Source organism: Lampetra planeri, unplaced genomic scaffold, assembly GCF_965212315.1.
Source record: "Lampetra planeri unplaced genomic scaffold, kcLamPlan1.2.h2 scaffold_2129, whole genome shotgun sequence".
Taxonomy (NCBI): Eukaryota; Metazoa; Chordata; class Hyperoartia; order Petromyzontiformes; family Petromyzontidae; genus Lampetra; species Lampetra planeri.
Window position 1 is genome coordinate 2,367 of NW_027614893.1, and position 16,940 is coordinate 19,306.

Consider the following 16,940-nt stretch of genomic DNA (forward strand, 5'->3'; position numbering starts at 1 on the left):
CCCGGCTAAGTATTTGAACGAACAAGCCCCTCACCAACGGCGAACGGTTCGACGCCATCTGGCATCAGTCCGGCAAAGATTTCCCTCGGCACGACTTTATTTATAAACTACAAAAAACTAAACAGTTTGTTTTTTAGCTGGTGTAAGGCCCCAGCTGAGCTCTTCTTCAGAAAGCGACCTGGCCATCAAAAAATGGTAGCTCAACTTCGCGGCTCTGATAATCACGCGGAAGAAGCTTATCGTAGTCAAAAAACTCTTACAGACGCGCGACGTTAATTCTAAAATGTGGAGGGGGAAAATCGACGCGACCACCACGGGGGAGAGGGGTAGAGACATGCAAACTCCAAGAATACAGCAGCAGGCATCGTCAGGTTCGGGATCGAACCCACGACCTCCTTCCTACATACCAGGCGAGGTGGTTAACATCGCCACCGTAGGGGAGGAAAACCGGCAGATTTGGCCCGTTACAAATCGCAAGCGTGAGCAGCTGCAGACGTTTGAAGGTGAGGGGTGGCGGGGGTGGTGGGGGGGTTGTGTTTAAGCTGCGCGCGTGTAAAAAAAATCTCACGGTGGTAGCCAAGACCGCCCAACAGTGTGTAGTAGTAAAAAAAAAACCCCCGACAAAGAGGGAGATTTAATTTTCGAGTTGATAAATTAAAAAAATTCAGAATTACTTCGTCTGAGCATCGGGAAGGCAGCTATTGATGAAGGGCACCGCCCAAAAAGTCGTACACAACTTGGTTTCGTGCGACATCTGCTGCTGCTGCTGCCTGAACGTTGGTTGCTACGGAGAGAAGCCGATTCCGACTCCGCGTGAAACTTATTGCGTGCAATTCGGAGCAACTTGGGTTCCGCAATTAGTTGGCGGGTTAACCGTGACAACCCGGAGAGAGCGTAGCGCAGTGAGTTAGCGTGCGACTGTCAGCGTGTACGCGCTCGTGTGAGCGTGTGCTTGGTCGCACGTGCGCGTGAGTGCGCGCGCGCCAGTGTGTCAACGTGAGCGCGTGTTCGCATGCAAGCGTGCGCGTACCTGGCCTGGCACGCCACGTTAAAGTCACCGTGTCACTCAAGTGTCGAACGGCGGCTACTGCTGCGTGACCAGATCAATCGAACTTCACCTAACCGGCGATGGGATGGCTTCATCGTCTTACGTAGCGGACCGTCTTACAAATCAGCATGTCTACGGAAACCCTCGCACGTGTGCGCTGCCTTCCCCATGCTCAGGTGGTGTCATGTTAACACGACACGAGGAGGGGGGTGGGTGGGGGGGGGGTGGGTGGGGGAGTTGAGAGGGGGGGGGCGCGTGGGGGGAGGGGTGAGGTAGCGCCGTACCATCCAGCGCGCCGTCCATCACAATCCCACATGAACCACGCGCAGGGTGAGGAGAAGTCTGCTACTCCAGCAGCTGTGCCACTCCTCCTCCACCACCACCACCACCACGTTGCCCTCCCCCTCCCTCACGCCCCTTCCTCGCCTCTACAAGGGGGCGACACCAATGGCAGCTGCAACTCGCAACGACAACAACCACAGGGATCCCCCAAAGGTGAGTGCTGCGCGCGTGCGGGTGCTATACGTGTGTGCGGATGCTATGTGCGTGTGTGTGCGGATGCTATGTGTGTGTGTGCCTGCTGTGTGTGTCTGCTGCGTGTGTCGATGCTATACGTGTGTGTGCGGATGCTGTATGTGTCTGCTATGTGTGTGTCTGCTGTGTGTGTGTGTCTGCTGTGTGTGTGTGTCTGCTATGTGTGTGTCTGCTATGTGTGTGTGTCTGCTATGTGTGTGTGTCTGCTATGTGTGTGTGTCTGCTATGTGTGTGTGTCTGCTATGTGTGTGTGTCTGCTATGTGTGTGTGTGTCTGCTGTGTGTGTGTGTGTCTGCTGTGTGTGTGTGTGTGTCTGCTGTGTGTGTGTCTGCTATGTGTGTGTCTGCTGTGTGTGTCGATGCTATACGTGTGTGTGGATGCTATGTGCGTGCTTTGTGTGTGGATGCTATACGTGTGTCCGCTATGTGTGTTTGGATGCTATACGTGTGCTGTATGCGTGCGTGCGCTGTGCGCGTGCGGATACTATACGTGTGTGTCGATGCTATGTGCATGTGTGTGCGGATACTATGTCTGTCTGCTATGTGTGTCTGCTATGTGTATGTGTAGATGCTATATGTGTGTGTGTCGATGCTATACGTGTGTGGATGCTATGTGCGTGCTTTGTGTGTGGATGCTATACGTGTGTCTGCATGCTATACGTGTGCTGTATGCGTGCGTGTGCGGATACTATCCGTACGTGGGTCAGAGCCATGGGTACGTGTGTAATATACGGACGTGCTTGTAATATACGTACGTGTGTGTGTGTAATATACGTACGTGTGTGTGTGCCATACGCGTGTGCTATTCGTACGTGTGTGTGCGCATGCAGTGCGCTATACGTGTGTGCGCGTGTTATGGGCACGTGCGCGCTATACGCGGTGTGCTATGCGTACATGGGTGGGTGCTACATGCGTGTGCGTGTGTGCCACACATACACGAGTGTGTGTGCGATGTGTGTGTGTGCTATACGTGTGTGTGCCATGCGTACATGGGTGGGTGCTACATGCGTGTGCATGTGTGCCACACATACGCGTGTGTGTGTGCGATGCGCGTGTGAGTGCGTGCGCGCTATACGTGCGTGTGCCATGCGTACGTGGGTGGGTGCAATCCGCGCGCCGTTCCCTCTGGGCGCCCAGCTCAGCTGCGTGAGCGCGAGCGCGAGCGATCGTTGGAGTAGCGTGGGGAGCCGCGGCTGCGCTTGGGCGAGTAGGAGCGCGAGCGGGAGCGAGAGCGGGAGCGAGAGCGCTCGTACGAGGGGCTGCGACCACCGTCGATTCGCACGTGGACGTACGATGTCTCGCCCTGCAGCGCACACACAAACACAAAGGATCCACACACACCCCACCCAAACACGGTGTAGACTTGATCATTGTTTTTATACCCTTCTATCTGGCAAGCATTTACACCATTGGAACCTCATTTGGCAGTAAAAAATGATAATTGGTTTTTTTACCCTTCTATCTGGCAAGCATTTACACCATTGGAACCTCATTTGGCAATAAAAAATATGATAATTGTTTTTTTACCCTTCTATCTGGCAAGCATTTACACCATTGGAACCTCATTTGGCAGTAAAAAATATGATAATTGTTTTTTTACCCTTCTATCTGGCAAGCATTTACACCATTGGAACCTCATTTGGCAATAAAAAATATGATAATTGTTTTTTTTACCCTTCTATCTGGCAAGCATTTACACCATTGGAACCTCATTTGGCAGTAAAAAATATGATAATTGTTTTTTTAACCCTTCTATCTGGCAAGCATTTACACCATTGGAACCTCATTTGGCAATAAAAAATATGATAATTGTTTTTTTAACCTTCTATCTGGCAAGCATTTAACACCATTGGAACCTCATTTGGCAATAAAAAATATGATAATTGTTTTTTTACCCTTCTATCTGGCAAGCATTTACACCATTGGAACCTCATTTGGCAGTAAAAAATATGATAATTGTTTTTTTACCCTTCTATCTGGCAAGCATTTACACCATTGGAACCTCATTTGGCAATAAAAAATATGATAATTGTTTTTTTAACCTTCTATCTGGCAAGCATTTAACACCATTGGAACCTCATTTGGCAATAAAAAATATGATAATTGGTTTTTTACCCTTCTATCTACCTGTGTACGTATGGCCAACTTCGTTTGCACACCGCACGCGGCCAACCGCGCTAATCGGGAGAGCCAAGCCGTTCGGCAACCGAAAGAACAAGGAGCCACCGACGCACGCAGGGAATGACGGAGATGGCGGTCGGTCCTTCATACGCAACGTCACGAGCAGTCCTTCAAGGGCCGCACGCAGCTCCCGGAAGCGAAAGGTTGCCGACCCCCGATACGAGACACCCACCGTCTCTCCGTTCCCTCCACGCTCATCTCCCCCTCTGCCAACCTAACCCCACCTCCCTCCCTACCTCTCCCTCCACACCACCTCTCTCTCACCACCACCTCTCCCTCCCCCACCACTCCCTCCCCACCACCTCTCCCCCCCCCTCCCTCCCCCACCACCTCTCCCCCCCCCACCCCCTCCCTCCCCCACCACCTCTCCCTACCTCCCCCACCTCTCCCTCCCCACCACCTCTCCCCCCCCACCCCCTCCCTCCCTCCCTCCCCCCACCACCTCCCTCCCCCCACCACCTCTTTCTCCCCACCTCCCTACCTCCCCCACCTCTCCCTCCCCACCACCTCTCCCCCCCACCCCCTCCCCCCCCACCCCCCTCCCCCCCCACCCCCTCCCCCCCCCACCCCCTCCCCCCCCACCACCTCCCTCCCCCCACCACCTCCCCCCCACCTCACCCTCCCCCCACCACCTCCCCCATCCCACCACCTCCCTCCCTCCCCCACCACCTCCCTCCCCCACCACCTCCCTCCCCCCACCACCTCCCTCCCCCCACCACCTCCCTCCCCCCACCACCTTTCTCCCCACCTCCCTACCTCCCCCACCTCTCCCTCCCCACCACCTCTCCCCCCCACCCTCTCCCCCCCCCCCCCCCTCTCCCCCCCACCCCCTCCCCCCCCACCCCCTCCCCCCCCACCCCCTCCCCCCCCACCACCTCCCTCCCCCCACCACCTCCCCCCCTCCCCACTCACCTCGTGCGACTTGAACTTGGTGTCGTCGAGCTTGCGCACGGCGTACTTCATGTCCTCCTTGCGCACGTACTCCACGACGCCCGTGCCGTCACGGAACACGTCGGCGTAGCACACGTCGCCCGCCTCTCGCATGTGGTCCTTCAGGTCCTGCCAACTGCCCGTCGGGGGCAGCCCTGGGGGCAGGGAAGGGCAGGGAAGGGCGGGCGGCGGGGTAGAGGTAGGGTTATAGAATCAGAATCGACCGTCGGCAAACCTTCGCTGACCAGCGTGGTCAAGTATCGCAATCGGGTACCCGATACCCGGCTACCCGTACGCGGCCGGGTACAGGTACGGGGGTACCCGTTTGCGACCCTGGTGCGGCCGGGTACGGGTAGGCCGTGAGTCACTGGTGCGTAACCGTTTGTCACTCATTTCGGGTAGGGTACGGATAGGCTACGGGTACCCGTACCCGGCTGGGTACGGGTACCCGTACCCATTTGCGACCCTGGTGCGGCCGGGTATGGGTACGGGTAAGGAATCAAAACCCGTTTGTGACCTCTGCCAGCGTGATCAAGTATGGCGAAACATTCCCTTACGATGTTAGGAAGCCACGGGGGCCGGGCACTTTTAAATCATCACCCACACACCGAAAACTCGTTTCTTTAGAGCCGCTTGTCGTTGCGTTTCAGCTGTTGTCCTTTGCCCGCACACCGCAGGGGCAAGTTCAAGGTAGGGCAATGGGCAGCATTAAAAAAAAGCAAATAAACACACTCTGATGATATTCTTAGGTTTTTTCGGTAAAGTCACTGTGTAGGTAAAACATCAAAATTAATGAAAATAAAATAAAAACAAAAATCACGACGTTTCGGAGGCAACACAAGTCTCCGTCATCAGGTGGGACCGTCACAGCCGAATTAGCTGCATAATTCGGCTGTGACGGTCCCACCTGATGACGGAGACTTGTGTTGCCTCCGAAACGTCGTGATTTTTGTTTTTATTTTATTTTCATTAATTTTGATGTTTTACCTACACAGTGACTTTACCGACAAAACCTAAGAATATGATTCCTTGCAGTCACGAAAGCTTCAAATCTAGAAATACACTCCGATGATGATGTGCGCGTCGTCTTTGTTTTGCCACAAGCACGGCGCGTAGTTAATGCAGAATTAACACCCCCCCCCCACCGTTTCATTGCCAGAAAGGGTAAAAGCATCTATTGTTATATTTTCATATTTAGTTTGCTGTTCTTGCACCGCACCTCCGATTAGCACGGATAACCTACTCCAAACCATAGTTTATATAATAATAATTGTTTTTTTACCCTTTATCTGGCAACAAAACTGACACCTTTTTTTACAAGGAGTCATGTTTGCATAGACCACAATACCTGCAGTCATAATGCAAACAAAAAACACAACTCTGATAATGTATGCACTGTCCTTGAAATTGATTGGTGCACAGTGTTATGTTTTTTTGTTTGCATTATGACTGCAGGTATTGTGGTCTATGCAAACATGACTCCTCGTAAAAAAAGATGTCAGTTTTGTTGCCAGAGAAAAGGGTCAAAAAACAATCATCATGTTTTTTACTGCCAAATTAGGTACCAATGGTGATAGTTTTTAGTTTTGGATAGACAACGGCCGATAATCTACGCCAAACGATAAAACAATTTACCAACACTGCGCCCCCAAAACCGGCCAGTGTCTCTCCCACCCCCGCCTTCCCATTATCCCATTTCTCCTCTCAACTCCCACCCCCCCGACCCCCGACCGGTGGCGGCACCTGTGACGATGACGCGGTACTCGGAGCGGTGAGAGGGGGGGCCGTAGCGGCCGCGGGGAGGCCCCCCAAACCGCGATCCAAAGCGGGTGCCACCCCCACGGGGGAACTCCACGCGCAGGCGGTAGCCATCGTAGTCGTAGCCATCGCGACCGTGCACGGCATCCTCAGCGTCCCTGAGGGTAGGGGGCACATGAGGCGAGACGCCAAAAAGAACTGTTTTAAGAAAGAAAACACGTTTTAAAAGCGAGGAACTATTTAAGAAAAACATTAGTTCGCAGTAGTAGGACTCTCTCGATTATCGGCCGCGGATAATTCGAAATCGTGGTTAATCCAAAAGCGTAACCATTTTCCGCGGATCTCTACGCCAAAAAACACTAATGTAGGCATAAATAATGTTTAAGTCAATACAATTTTTTTGTTAGTGAACAAAACTAAAATTTGTAGGAAATAATCGACCGATCGATGCGGGTGCCAAGTACTAATAACACTTTCCTGGTTCCGTGCACTCCGCGCATTAAGTGCTACTATACAACTACTGTACTGTAGAGGAGGCGATCACGAGGATTTTGTAATTACCGGAGCAACATATTTGTACGGATTCTAGATTTGAATCTTTCGTGACTGCAAGGATTCATATTCTTAGGTTTTTTCGGTAAAGTCACGTAGGTAAAACATTACAATTTATAAAAGTAAAATAAAATAAAAATCACGACGTTTCGAAGGCAACACAAGCTTCCGTCTTCAGGTGGAACCGTCACAGCACGTTAGCTAATAGCAACGTAACTTGTAATAAACATTTCCAAGAATAACTATATCTAACTAATAATAGGGTTTTTTTACTTTTTTCTGGCCACAAAACTGAAACCTTCTTACAAGGAATCATGCGTGCATTAACCACAATGCTTGCGGACAAAACACTGATAATATATGCATTGTCCTTGAAACTGATTGGTCCACACCAGAGACGGCTTTCTTTTGAGCCTCGTCTCATTCCCTCACCCATCTCTCTCACCCGCTCACCATCTCACTCACTCCAATCATTCCCTCACCCACCATCTCACTCACCCACCATCTCACTCACCCCAATCATTCCCTCACCCACCATCTCACTCACCCGCTCACCATCTCACTCACACCAATAATTCCCTCACCCACCATCTCACTCACCCCCATCATTCTCTCACATCTCACTCACCCGCTAATCAACCCTCACTCACCCCAATCACTCCCTCACCCACCATCTCTCACGCACCCGCTCACCATCTCACGCACCCCAATCATTCCCTCACCCATCATCTCTCACTCACCCGCTCACCATCTCACTCACCCCAATCACTCCCTCACCCACCATCTCACTCACCCCAATCACTCCCTCACCCACCATCATCTCACTCACCCACAATCTCTCACCCCAAATCTCACTCACCATCTCACACACCCCAATCATTCCCTCACCCATCATCTCTCACTCACCCGCTCACCATCTCACTCACCCCAATCATTCCCTCACCCACCATCTCACTCACCCGCTCACCATCTCACTCACCCCAATCATTCCCTCACCCATCATCTCTCACTCACCCGCTCACCATCTCACTCACCCCAATCACTCCCTCACCCACCATCTCACTCACCCGCTCACCATCTCACTCACCCGCTCACCATCTCACTCACCCCAATCCTTCCCTCACCCACCATCTCACTCACCCCAATCACTCCCTCACCCACCATCATCTCACTCACCCACAATCTCTCACCCCAAATCTCACTCACCCGCCCACCATCTCACTCACCCACCATCTCACTCACCCACCATCTCACTAACCCGCTAATCAACTCTCACTCACCCCAATCTTTCACTCGACCACCATCCCCACCACTCACCTACCATGTCTAGAGAGTTTTGGGGAATTTTTAAAAACTATTTTACCTCACGTTTTGTTGAGCGAAGAACATAAGAGCATCAGTAGGAACAACTCAAACCCGCATAAAATACTAATTATGAGGTAAAAATGTCCTTAAACATTATCATCGCTTTTTACCTCACAACATATCGCGTCAAATAAACTGTTTTAATCAAATAATTTGACAGTTCTTACCTCACGATTGAGGAAAAGTTTACCTTAAAACATTACAGAAATTGTTTGAAATTTACATATTTATTCACCTTACAACCTATCACGTCAAATGAGCTGGTTTTAGCTTAACATTTAGACATTTTTTTCCCTAAAATTGATTTTATGAGGTAAAAATTCCCTCAAACATTACAGTAATCGATTAAAACTTACATATTTATTCACCTCACAAGCTATCGCGTCGAATGCCCTGGTTTTTAGGTAAAACATTTGACACTTTTCACCTCACGTTTTTTCTCGTGAGGTAAAAATTCCCTCAAACATTACAATAATCGTTTAAAATTTACATATTTATTCACCTCACAAGCTATCGCGTCGAGTGAGTTAGTTTTTAACAAAAAATAATTAACTTTTACCTCACGATTTGTCGAACGAACCACACACACACAACACAGCCAAACCACCCACGTGTTCGCGGCCTAGCAACATTGTTTCGCGCCAGCCACTAACTCTTCGTGACTGCAAGGATTCATACTCTTTTAAGTTTTTTCGGTAAAGTCACGTAGGTATAAAAATAAAATATAGAAATAATAATAGAAATAAAATAATAAATCATAATTTTATTTCTATTTTTTTTTATTTTATTTCTTTTTACTTACGTGACTTTACCAAAAAAACCTAACAGCATAAAAAAATCATTATTTAATGTCTATTATTTTTATTTTACCTACGTGACTTTACCGAAAAAACTTAAAGAGTATGAGCCACTAACTACACACATCGATTTCAACCGTTTAAACACTAATGTTATTAAACCAATCTTAATACTCTTTTAAGATTTGCAATTTACCAATATGTCAAAGGGGATGGGGGGCTTGAGGGGTGTTGATGTTTTAAATTAAAACAAAAAATGTGACCTCACAATTTTATCGACACAAAAAACACTTAAAACAAATAAACTCTCACCACCACCAATTGAACCATCTACAATTATTATATTTGCGAAATCCGATAAGTTACAAAGCTCTTTACACGCACACACACGCATAGTATGTCCAGAGTTAAAACAATCTCCAAACAACTGCAAATGTCGATTTGCAAACAAACATCGCCACGAGGCGTTATAAAGCAGCAGCAGCAGGCATCGTCAGGGTCAGACATCGAACTCACGACCTCTGAGTACCAGGCAAAGTAGTTCACAAATACAAATCTAAATCAGGGTTATGGGATCGAACCCACAAACTCCTGCATACCAGATGAGCCAAGTGTACAAACTCACCCCTCTGACCCCTCACTCACCCTCCTCCGACCCACTTAAGACTCACCCCCTCATAGACTCACCCCCTCACTCACCCACTCATACCCCTCAACCTCACCCTCCTCCTCCCCTTCGACTCACCCCTCTGACCCCTCAAACTCACCCCCTCACTCACTCACCCCCTCACTCACCCTCACCCCCTCTGACCCCTCCGACTCACCCCTCACCCTCACTCACCCCCTCACTCACCCCCCCCCCTCACCTCCTCTGATCCCTCCTCACCTCCTCTGACAACCCAACCCCCCCCTCACCTCCTGACCCCCCCCCCTCACCTCCTCCGACCCCTCCCCCTCCGACTCACCTCCTCTGACCCTTCACCTCCTCACCCTTCCTCTCACCCCCTCTGACCCCCCCACCTCCTCTGACCCCCCCCCCCTCCTCACCCCACCTCCCTCACCTCCTCTGACCCCCCCCTCACTCCTCTGACCCCCCCCTCACTCACCCCCCCCTCACCTCCTCTGACCCCCCCCTCACCCCTCTGACCCCCCCCCCTCACCCCTCTGACCCCCCCTCACCCCCTCTGACCCCCCCCTCACCTCCTCTGACCCCCCCCCCTCACCTCCTCTGACCCCCCCCCCTCACCTCCTCTGACCCTCCCCCCCTTACCTCCTCTGACCCCCCCCCCCTCACCTCCTCTGACCCCCCCCCTCACCTCCTCACCCCCCCACCCTCACCCCCCTCTGACCCTCCCCCTCACTCACCCCCCCTGACCCCCCTCACTCACCCCCCCTGACCCCCCCCCCCTCACCCCTCTGACCCCCCCTCACCACCTCGCCCCCCCCCCCCTCACACCCCCCCTCACTCTCACCCCCCTCCCTCACCTCCTCACCCCCCCCCCCCTCACTCTCACCCCCTCCCTCACCTCCTCACCCCCCCCCTCACCACCTCACCCCCCCCTCACCACCTCCCCCCACCTCACCCCCCCTCTGACCCCCCCCCCACCTCACTTCCCCATCACCACCTCCCCCCCTCTGACCCCCCCCTCTCACACCCCCCCTCACACCCCCCTCCCTCACCTCCTCACCCCCCCCTCACTCTCACCCCCCTCCCTCACCTCCCCACCCTCACCTCCTCACCCCCCCCACCTCCTCACCCCCCTCTGACCCCCCCCCTCACCTCCTCACCCCCCTCTGACCCCCCCTCTCATCCCCCCCCCTCACACCCCCCCTCACTCTCACCCCCCTCCCTCACCTCCTCACCCCCCCCCCCTCACTCTCACCCCCTCCCTCACCTCCTCACCCCCCCCTCACCACCTCACCCCCCCCTCACCACCTCCCCCCACCTCACCCCCCCTCTGACCCCCCCCCACCTCACTTCCCCATCACCACCTCCCCCCCTCTGACCCCCCCCTCTCACACCCCCCCTCACACCCCCCTCCCTCACCTCCTCACCCCCCCCTCACTCTCACCCCCCTCCCTCACCTCCCCACCTCCTCACCCCCCCCCCCACCTCCTCACCCCCCTCTGACCCCCCCCTCACCTCCTCACCCCCCTCTGACCCCCCCTCTCATCCCCCCCCCTCACCACCTCCCCCCCCCCTCACACCCCCCCTCACTCTCACCCCCCTCCCTCACTCTCACCCCCCCCCACCTCCCTCTGACCCCCCCCCCTCACCTCCTCACCCCCCTCTGACTCCCCCTCTCATCCCCCCCCTCACCACCTCCCCCCCTCTCACTCACCCCCCCTCTCACTCCCCCCTCTGAACCCCCCCCTCTGAACCCCCCCCTCTCACTCCCCCCCTCTCACTCACCCCCCCCCTCACCCCCCTCTGACCCCCCCCCCTCTCACTCACCCCCCTCTGACCCCCCCCCTCACCTCCCCCCCCCTCTGACCCCCCCCCCTCACCCCCCTCTGACCCCCCCCCTCACCTCCTCACCCCCCCCCCCTCTGACCCCCCCCCCTCACCTCGGATCCTCGAACTCGACGAAGGAAAATGGCGGCGCGCGTCTGTTTTTGAGGTCCACGTCTCGGATGTTGCCGTATTTGTAAAACAAATCTTCGATGTCCTTCACGCGAACGTCCGGCGGCAGGTTGCCCACGTAGATGCGGCAGTCGTTGTTGCCGGCAGGCCCCCGTATCACGCCCGACATGGTTTAGTTTGTTAAATAATATACTTGAAAAATGTGGCCTGTGTGTGTTGTGTGTTGCGTAGTGTGCTCGGGTTGACGATGTTTGTTTTGTGTGGTTGTGTTAATGGACGAGCGAGGGAAAGAGGCGGTGGTGATGCCTGCTGTGGGTAGAGAGAAAGAAGAGGATGAGGAAGAGAAACTGCGAGAGAATTTGAAGGAGAAAGAACAGCGAACGGCGGAGCGTGTAGCGTTTGAGGAGAGAGACTCGCAAGATGGCGGTGAAGGAAGAAGAGAGAGGGGCGGGGCGGGGGGGACGCGGTGACGTCACGCGATTTTTTCCCGCGCTTTTCTTTACCCTCCCCCACCCTTCACCCCCCCCCCAGCACGGGTGGGCCCTTTTTAGCCATTGGAATGAATGGGAATTGTGTGAAGGGGGGAGGGTAAGATGGGGGGGGGGAAGTTTGAGGGCGTGGTTATTTAAATGAGCTCCGTTGATTTTGCTTGGAGAAGGCGTGGTTATGTTAATGAGTTTTATGTAAAGTAGTATTTGGGGGCGTGGTTATGTTACTCGATTGAATGTAAATTAGTTTTGGGGGCGTGGTTATGTTAATTAGATCTATACAAAGTTTCATTTTGAGGCGTGGTTATGTTAATTAGTTTTATGCAAAGTATCATTCGGGGGCGTGGTTATGTTAATTAGTTTTGTGCAAAGCACCATTTGGGGGCGTGGTTATGTTAATTGTTTTATGTAAAGTAGCATTTGGGGCGTGGTTATGTTAATTATGTTATGCTAAGTAGCATTTGGGGGCGTGGTTATGTAAATTAGTTTATGTTAAGTATCATTTGGGGGCGTGGTTATGTACAAAAAAGTGGCGGTTTTTATGTAAATTAAATTCTCAGTGCGATAGCTTAGACAAGGGGTGGTTCTGTAAATGTTTAATCGATCACGACGTTTCGATCGCAACGATAAGCAATCGTCTTCGGGTGAGACGAGGCATTAGGTGATAGAGAGATTTTTAAAAAATGGAAAGGAAGCTTTGATATAAAACTTAACAACATTTAGAAAAGCAATGCAACTCAGAGAGTCGGCTGTAGTTTTCACACCTGATGATGATTGCTTGTGTTGCAATCGAAACGTCGTGAGAATTTAATTGCTTTATTTTTATTATTTAATTATTTCCCTTCTACGTGACTTTACCCGAAAGAAACCAAGAATATACTTTATTTATTTTCATTAATATTTTAGCGACTTGATCGTGTTATTATATTGTGTTCGTTGTAACGTTCTCACCCCGTATGCCCCGACTGGACATCTGTGAACAAAGAGCTTTATAACTCATCGGATTCTTGCAGTCTAAATAAATAATCGAATTAGAAAACTCCGTTATGCGTGATGACGTCACCGCGCACGCACGCCAGGTTTGACCGCTGTGTACGCGATGACGTCATGCACGCTCGCGCGGCCATAAAACGGAGAGCGCTGTGACGTCACTCGTAGAGGGGAAAACCACGCTGTGCGTCATTACGTCACTGCGCACGAAAGGATTGACGGGGGTGTGCGTGATGACGTCAGGTAAGCCCCGCCGATTTTTTGCGGGGCGCGGTGACGTCAACAACCACGCTGTTGCGTCATTACGTCACCACGCACGGCAGATTTACGCTGTGTACGAGAAGATGTCACGTGAGTCCCAGCGTGAAATCGGGGAGCGGTGACGTCACTAGTAGAGACAAAACCACCCTGTTGTCATTACGTCATCACGCACGCAAGATTGACGCTATGTCTGAGATGACGTCACGTGAGTCCCAGCGTGAAATTGGGGCGCGGTGACGTCATTCGCAGGAACAAAATCCACGATGTGCATCATGTAAAGTAACGTATATAGACTTTACCGAAAGAAACAAGAATATGGAGGCTTGCAGTCACGAAAGTCACGAAGGTATAACAAGTATAACCCGTAAAAACAAAGTTTTTCACTATAAATCCTTTATATGCGTGGCGGCTAGAGTCCTCTCGTCCTCTGGCTTGAGATGGCTGCCACCTATGGGTCAGATGATTGCATTGCATTGCACCATTAAGCAATTGGTAATTAAATATAATATTTTTGTCCTAAAAAGTGTAACATTTTGGAAAAAATATTTTCTCGAACATTAATTGTCACGCACAACGAGTCTGTGTGCAAAATGTCAGCTCGATTGGATCACGGGAAGTGGGTTAAAAAACGACCGAAAGATTTGCACGGTCCTAAGCAAGCAAGCGAACTTAATATAAAGGATTCAAAAAAAGAAATAATAATATAAATAAAATAATAAATCATTATTTTATTTCTATTTTTTTATTTTTACCTACGTGACTTTAACGAAAAAACAAAGAAAACATACCATGGGAACCTCATTTGCCAGTAAAAATATGATAATTGTTTTTTTTACCCTTCTATCTGGCAACAATTATCATATTTTTACTGGCAAATGAGGTTCTCGTTACCATGGTGTAAATGCTCACCCTGAGCTCTCATACTCTGATGGTGCATTGTCTTTGAGTTGTGCGCCTTTTGGCGTTATCTGGTCCAACACCATGTGAGACTAGGCTCTAAGGAAAGCTGTCTCGGGTGTGGACCAATCAACTTCAAAGACAGTGCATACATTATCAGAGTTGTGTTTTTTGTTTGCATTATGACTGCAGGTATTGTGGTCTATGCAAACATGACTCCTTGTAAAAAAGGTGTCAGTTTTGTTGCCAGATAGAAGGGTAAAAAACCAATTATCAAATATAGAATTGTTATAACAACACTCCTACAACATCAGAGTGCAGCGCCACATTAAATACGCACACTACAATGACAATAGTTTAAAGCGATTTGAAGCGTGTTTTGTTTTCAAAATGGAAATATGGTTTTGGGGGGTGGGGTAGAGCTTTGTGACGTCATATGAGGGGGGGTCCAAAATCGCGTGACGTCATTTATGGACGGCCCCTTACTCCCCAACACAACGGTTGGGCTTTGTCTGTGTCGGGTGGTGGAGGGTTACGACACAACATCAATAATTACGCGATGATCATCAATAATATTGGTAAATTTCACATTCAATCAAAGCCACGTGGATTTCGCGTCTCTGCGCATGCGCAAGATCACAAGGACCACGTGACCGGGTTCGCTCCTTATATGGGCTTAGGGCCACGTGGAACATTCCACCGCCGATGTGGACCGAATCGATTCCTGTGTTAATATTCAGTTTCGATTCCTCTAAAGGAATCTAAGGGAGGGAATCGATTTTTCGATTTCGTCACGAGAGCTTAGACTCCCATGCGGATTGCCTTGGGAATCGAACGCGGATTTTTTAGGAATCGATGCATCGATTTCAGGGGCTTTGGAAAGCCACCCCTTTCATTGGCCGCTCGCGTGGAATCGATTCCGAATCGCAACCGCGAGTGAGTAATCGACCAAGCCGGATCGATTCCGGGGTAATTGAATACCGTCCACACGTAACGGTGAGTCTGAGTTTAAATACAGTCCACAAATACAGTCCATAAAGACAGTCTATAATGAGTCTACAGTCTATAATGACAGTCTATAAGGTACTCTGTGTACTGACAGAGTACTGTGGCAGGTACCGACAGTATATAATGCAAGTCTGTACTGCAAAGTTTAAATATATTAACTATACAGTCCATAAAGACAGTCTATAATTAGTCTACAGTCTATAATGACAGTCTATAATGAGTCTACAGTCTATAATGACAGTCTATAATGAGTCTACAGTCTATAATGACAGTCTATAATGAGTCTACAGTCTATAATGACAGTCTATAATGAGTCTACAGTCTATAATGAGTCTACAGTCCATAAAGACAGTCTATAATTAGTGTACAGTCTATAATGACAGTCTATAATGAGTCTACAGTCTATAATGACAGTCTATAATGAGTCTACAGTCCATAAAGACAGTCTATAATGAGTCTACAGTCAATAAAGACAGTCTATAATTAGTCTACAGTCTATAATGACAGTCTATAAGGTACTCTGTGTACTGACAGAGTACTGTGGCAGGCACCGACAGTATATAATGCAAGTCTGTACTGCAAAGTTTAAATATGTTAACTATACAGTCTTTAAATACAGTCTATAATTAGTCTACAATCTATAATGACAGTCTATAATGAGTCTACAGTCTATAATGACAGTCTATAATGAGTCTACAGTCTATAATGACAGTCTATAATGAGTCTACAGTCCATAAAGACAGTCTATAATGAGTCTACAGTCTATAATGACAGTCTATAATGAGTCTACAGTCTATAAAGACAGTCTATAATGAGTCTACAGTCTATAATGACAGTCTATACAGTACTCTGTGTACTGACAGAGTACTGTGGGCAGGTACCGACAGTATATAATGCATCAGTCTGTACTGCAAAGTTTAAATATAGTAACTATACAGTCCGTAAAGACAGTCTATAATTAGTCTACAGTCCATAAAGAGAGTATATAATTAGTCTACAGTCTATAATCAGTTGGTGATGACAGTGGACTGTACTTTAGTGTGCAGTACGGTAGACTGTACTTTAGTGTACAGTACTATATACTGTCAGTACACAGTACTTTAGTGTACAGTACTGTATACTGTACTTTAGTGTACAGTACTTTGTACTGTCAGTATACAGTACTTTGGTGTACTGTACTGTATACAGTACTATAGTGTACAGTACTATAGTGTACAGTACGATATACTGTATCGTGGAGTTTACTTGTCACTGACAGTATGGAGTACTGTCATTGTGTACTGTTACGTTTACAGGACAGTGTGGTGTTTATACAGTAATAGCATTCACTGACAGTCTGGAGTACTGTAACTGTGTACTGTAGTGTCAGCTGACAGTGTACAGTACTGTACTGTGGAGTCTACACTGACAGTCTGGAGTACTGTAACTGTGTACTGTAGTGTCAGCTGTACTGTGTACTGTGGAGTCTACACTGACAGTCTGGAGTACTGTACTGTGTACTGTAGTGTCAGCTGTACTGGACTGTGTACTGTGTGGAGTCTACACTGA

General features: G+C 49.8%; 1 protein-coding gene across 1 annotated transcript; it reads right to left on the reverse strand.

The window, feature by feature from the left end:
- Positions 1-1,329: 1,329 nt before the first annotated feature.
- Positions 1,330-12,193, reverse strand: LOC144740415 (serine/arginine-rich splicing factor 1B-like). The gene is made up of 5 exons (XM_078623268.1): positions 11,733-12,193; positions 6,436-6,608; positions 4,675-4,847; positions 2,676-2,884; positions 1,330-1,476 (listed from the first exon to the last, which is right to left on the reverse strand). Exons 1-4 carry the CDS (start codon positions 11,915-11,917, stop codon positions 2,720-2,722), a joined length of 696 nt encoding a protein of 231 aa, XP_078479394.1. The 5' UTR covers positions 11,918-12,193; the 3' UTR covers positions 1,330-1,476; positions 2,676-2,719.
- Positions 12,194-16,940: the final 4,747 nt, after the last annotated feature.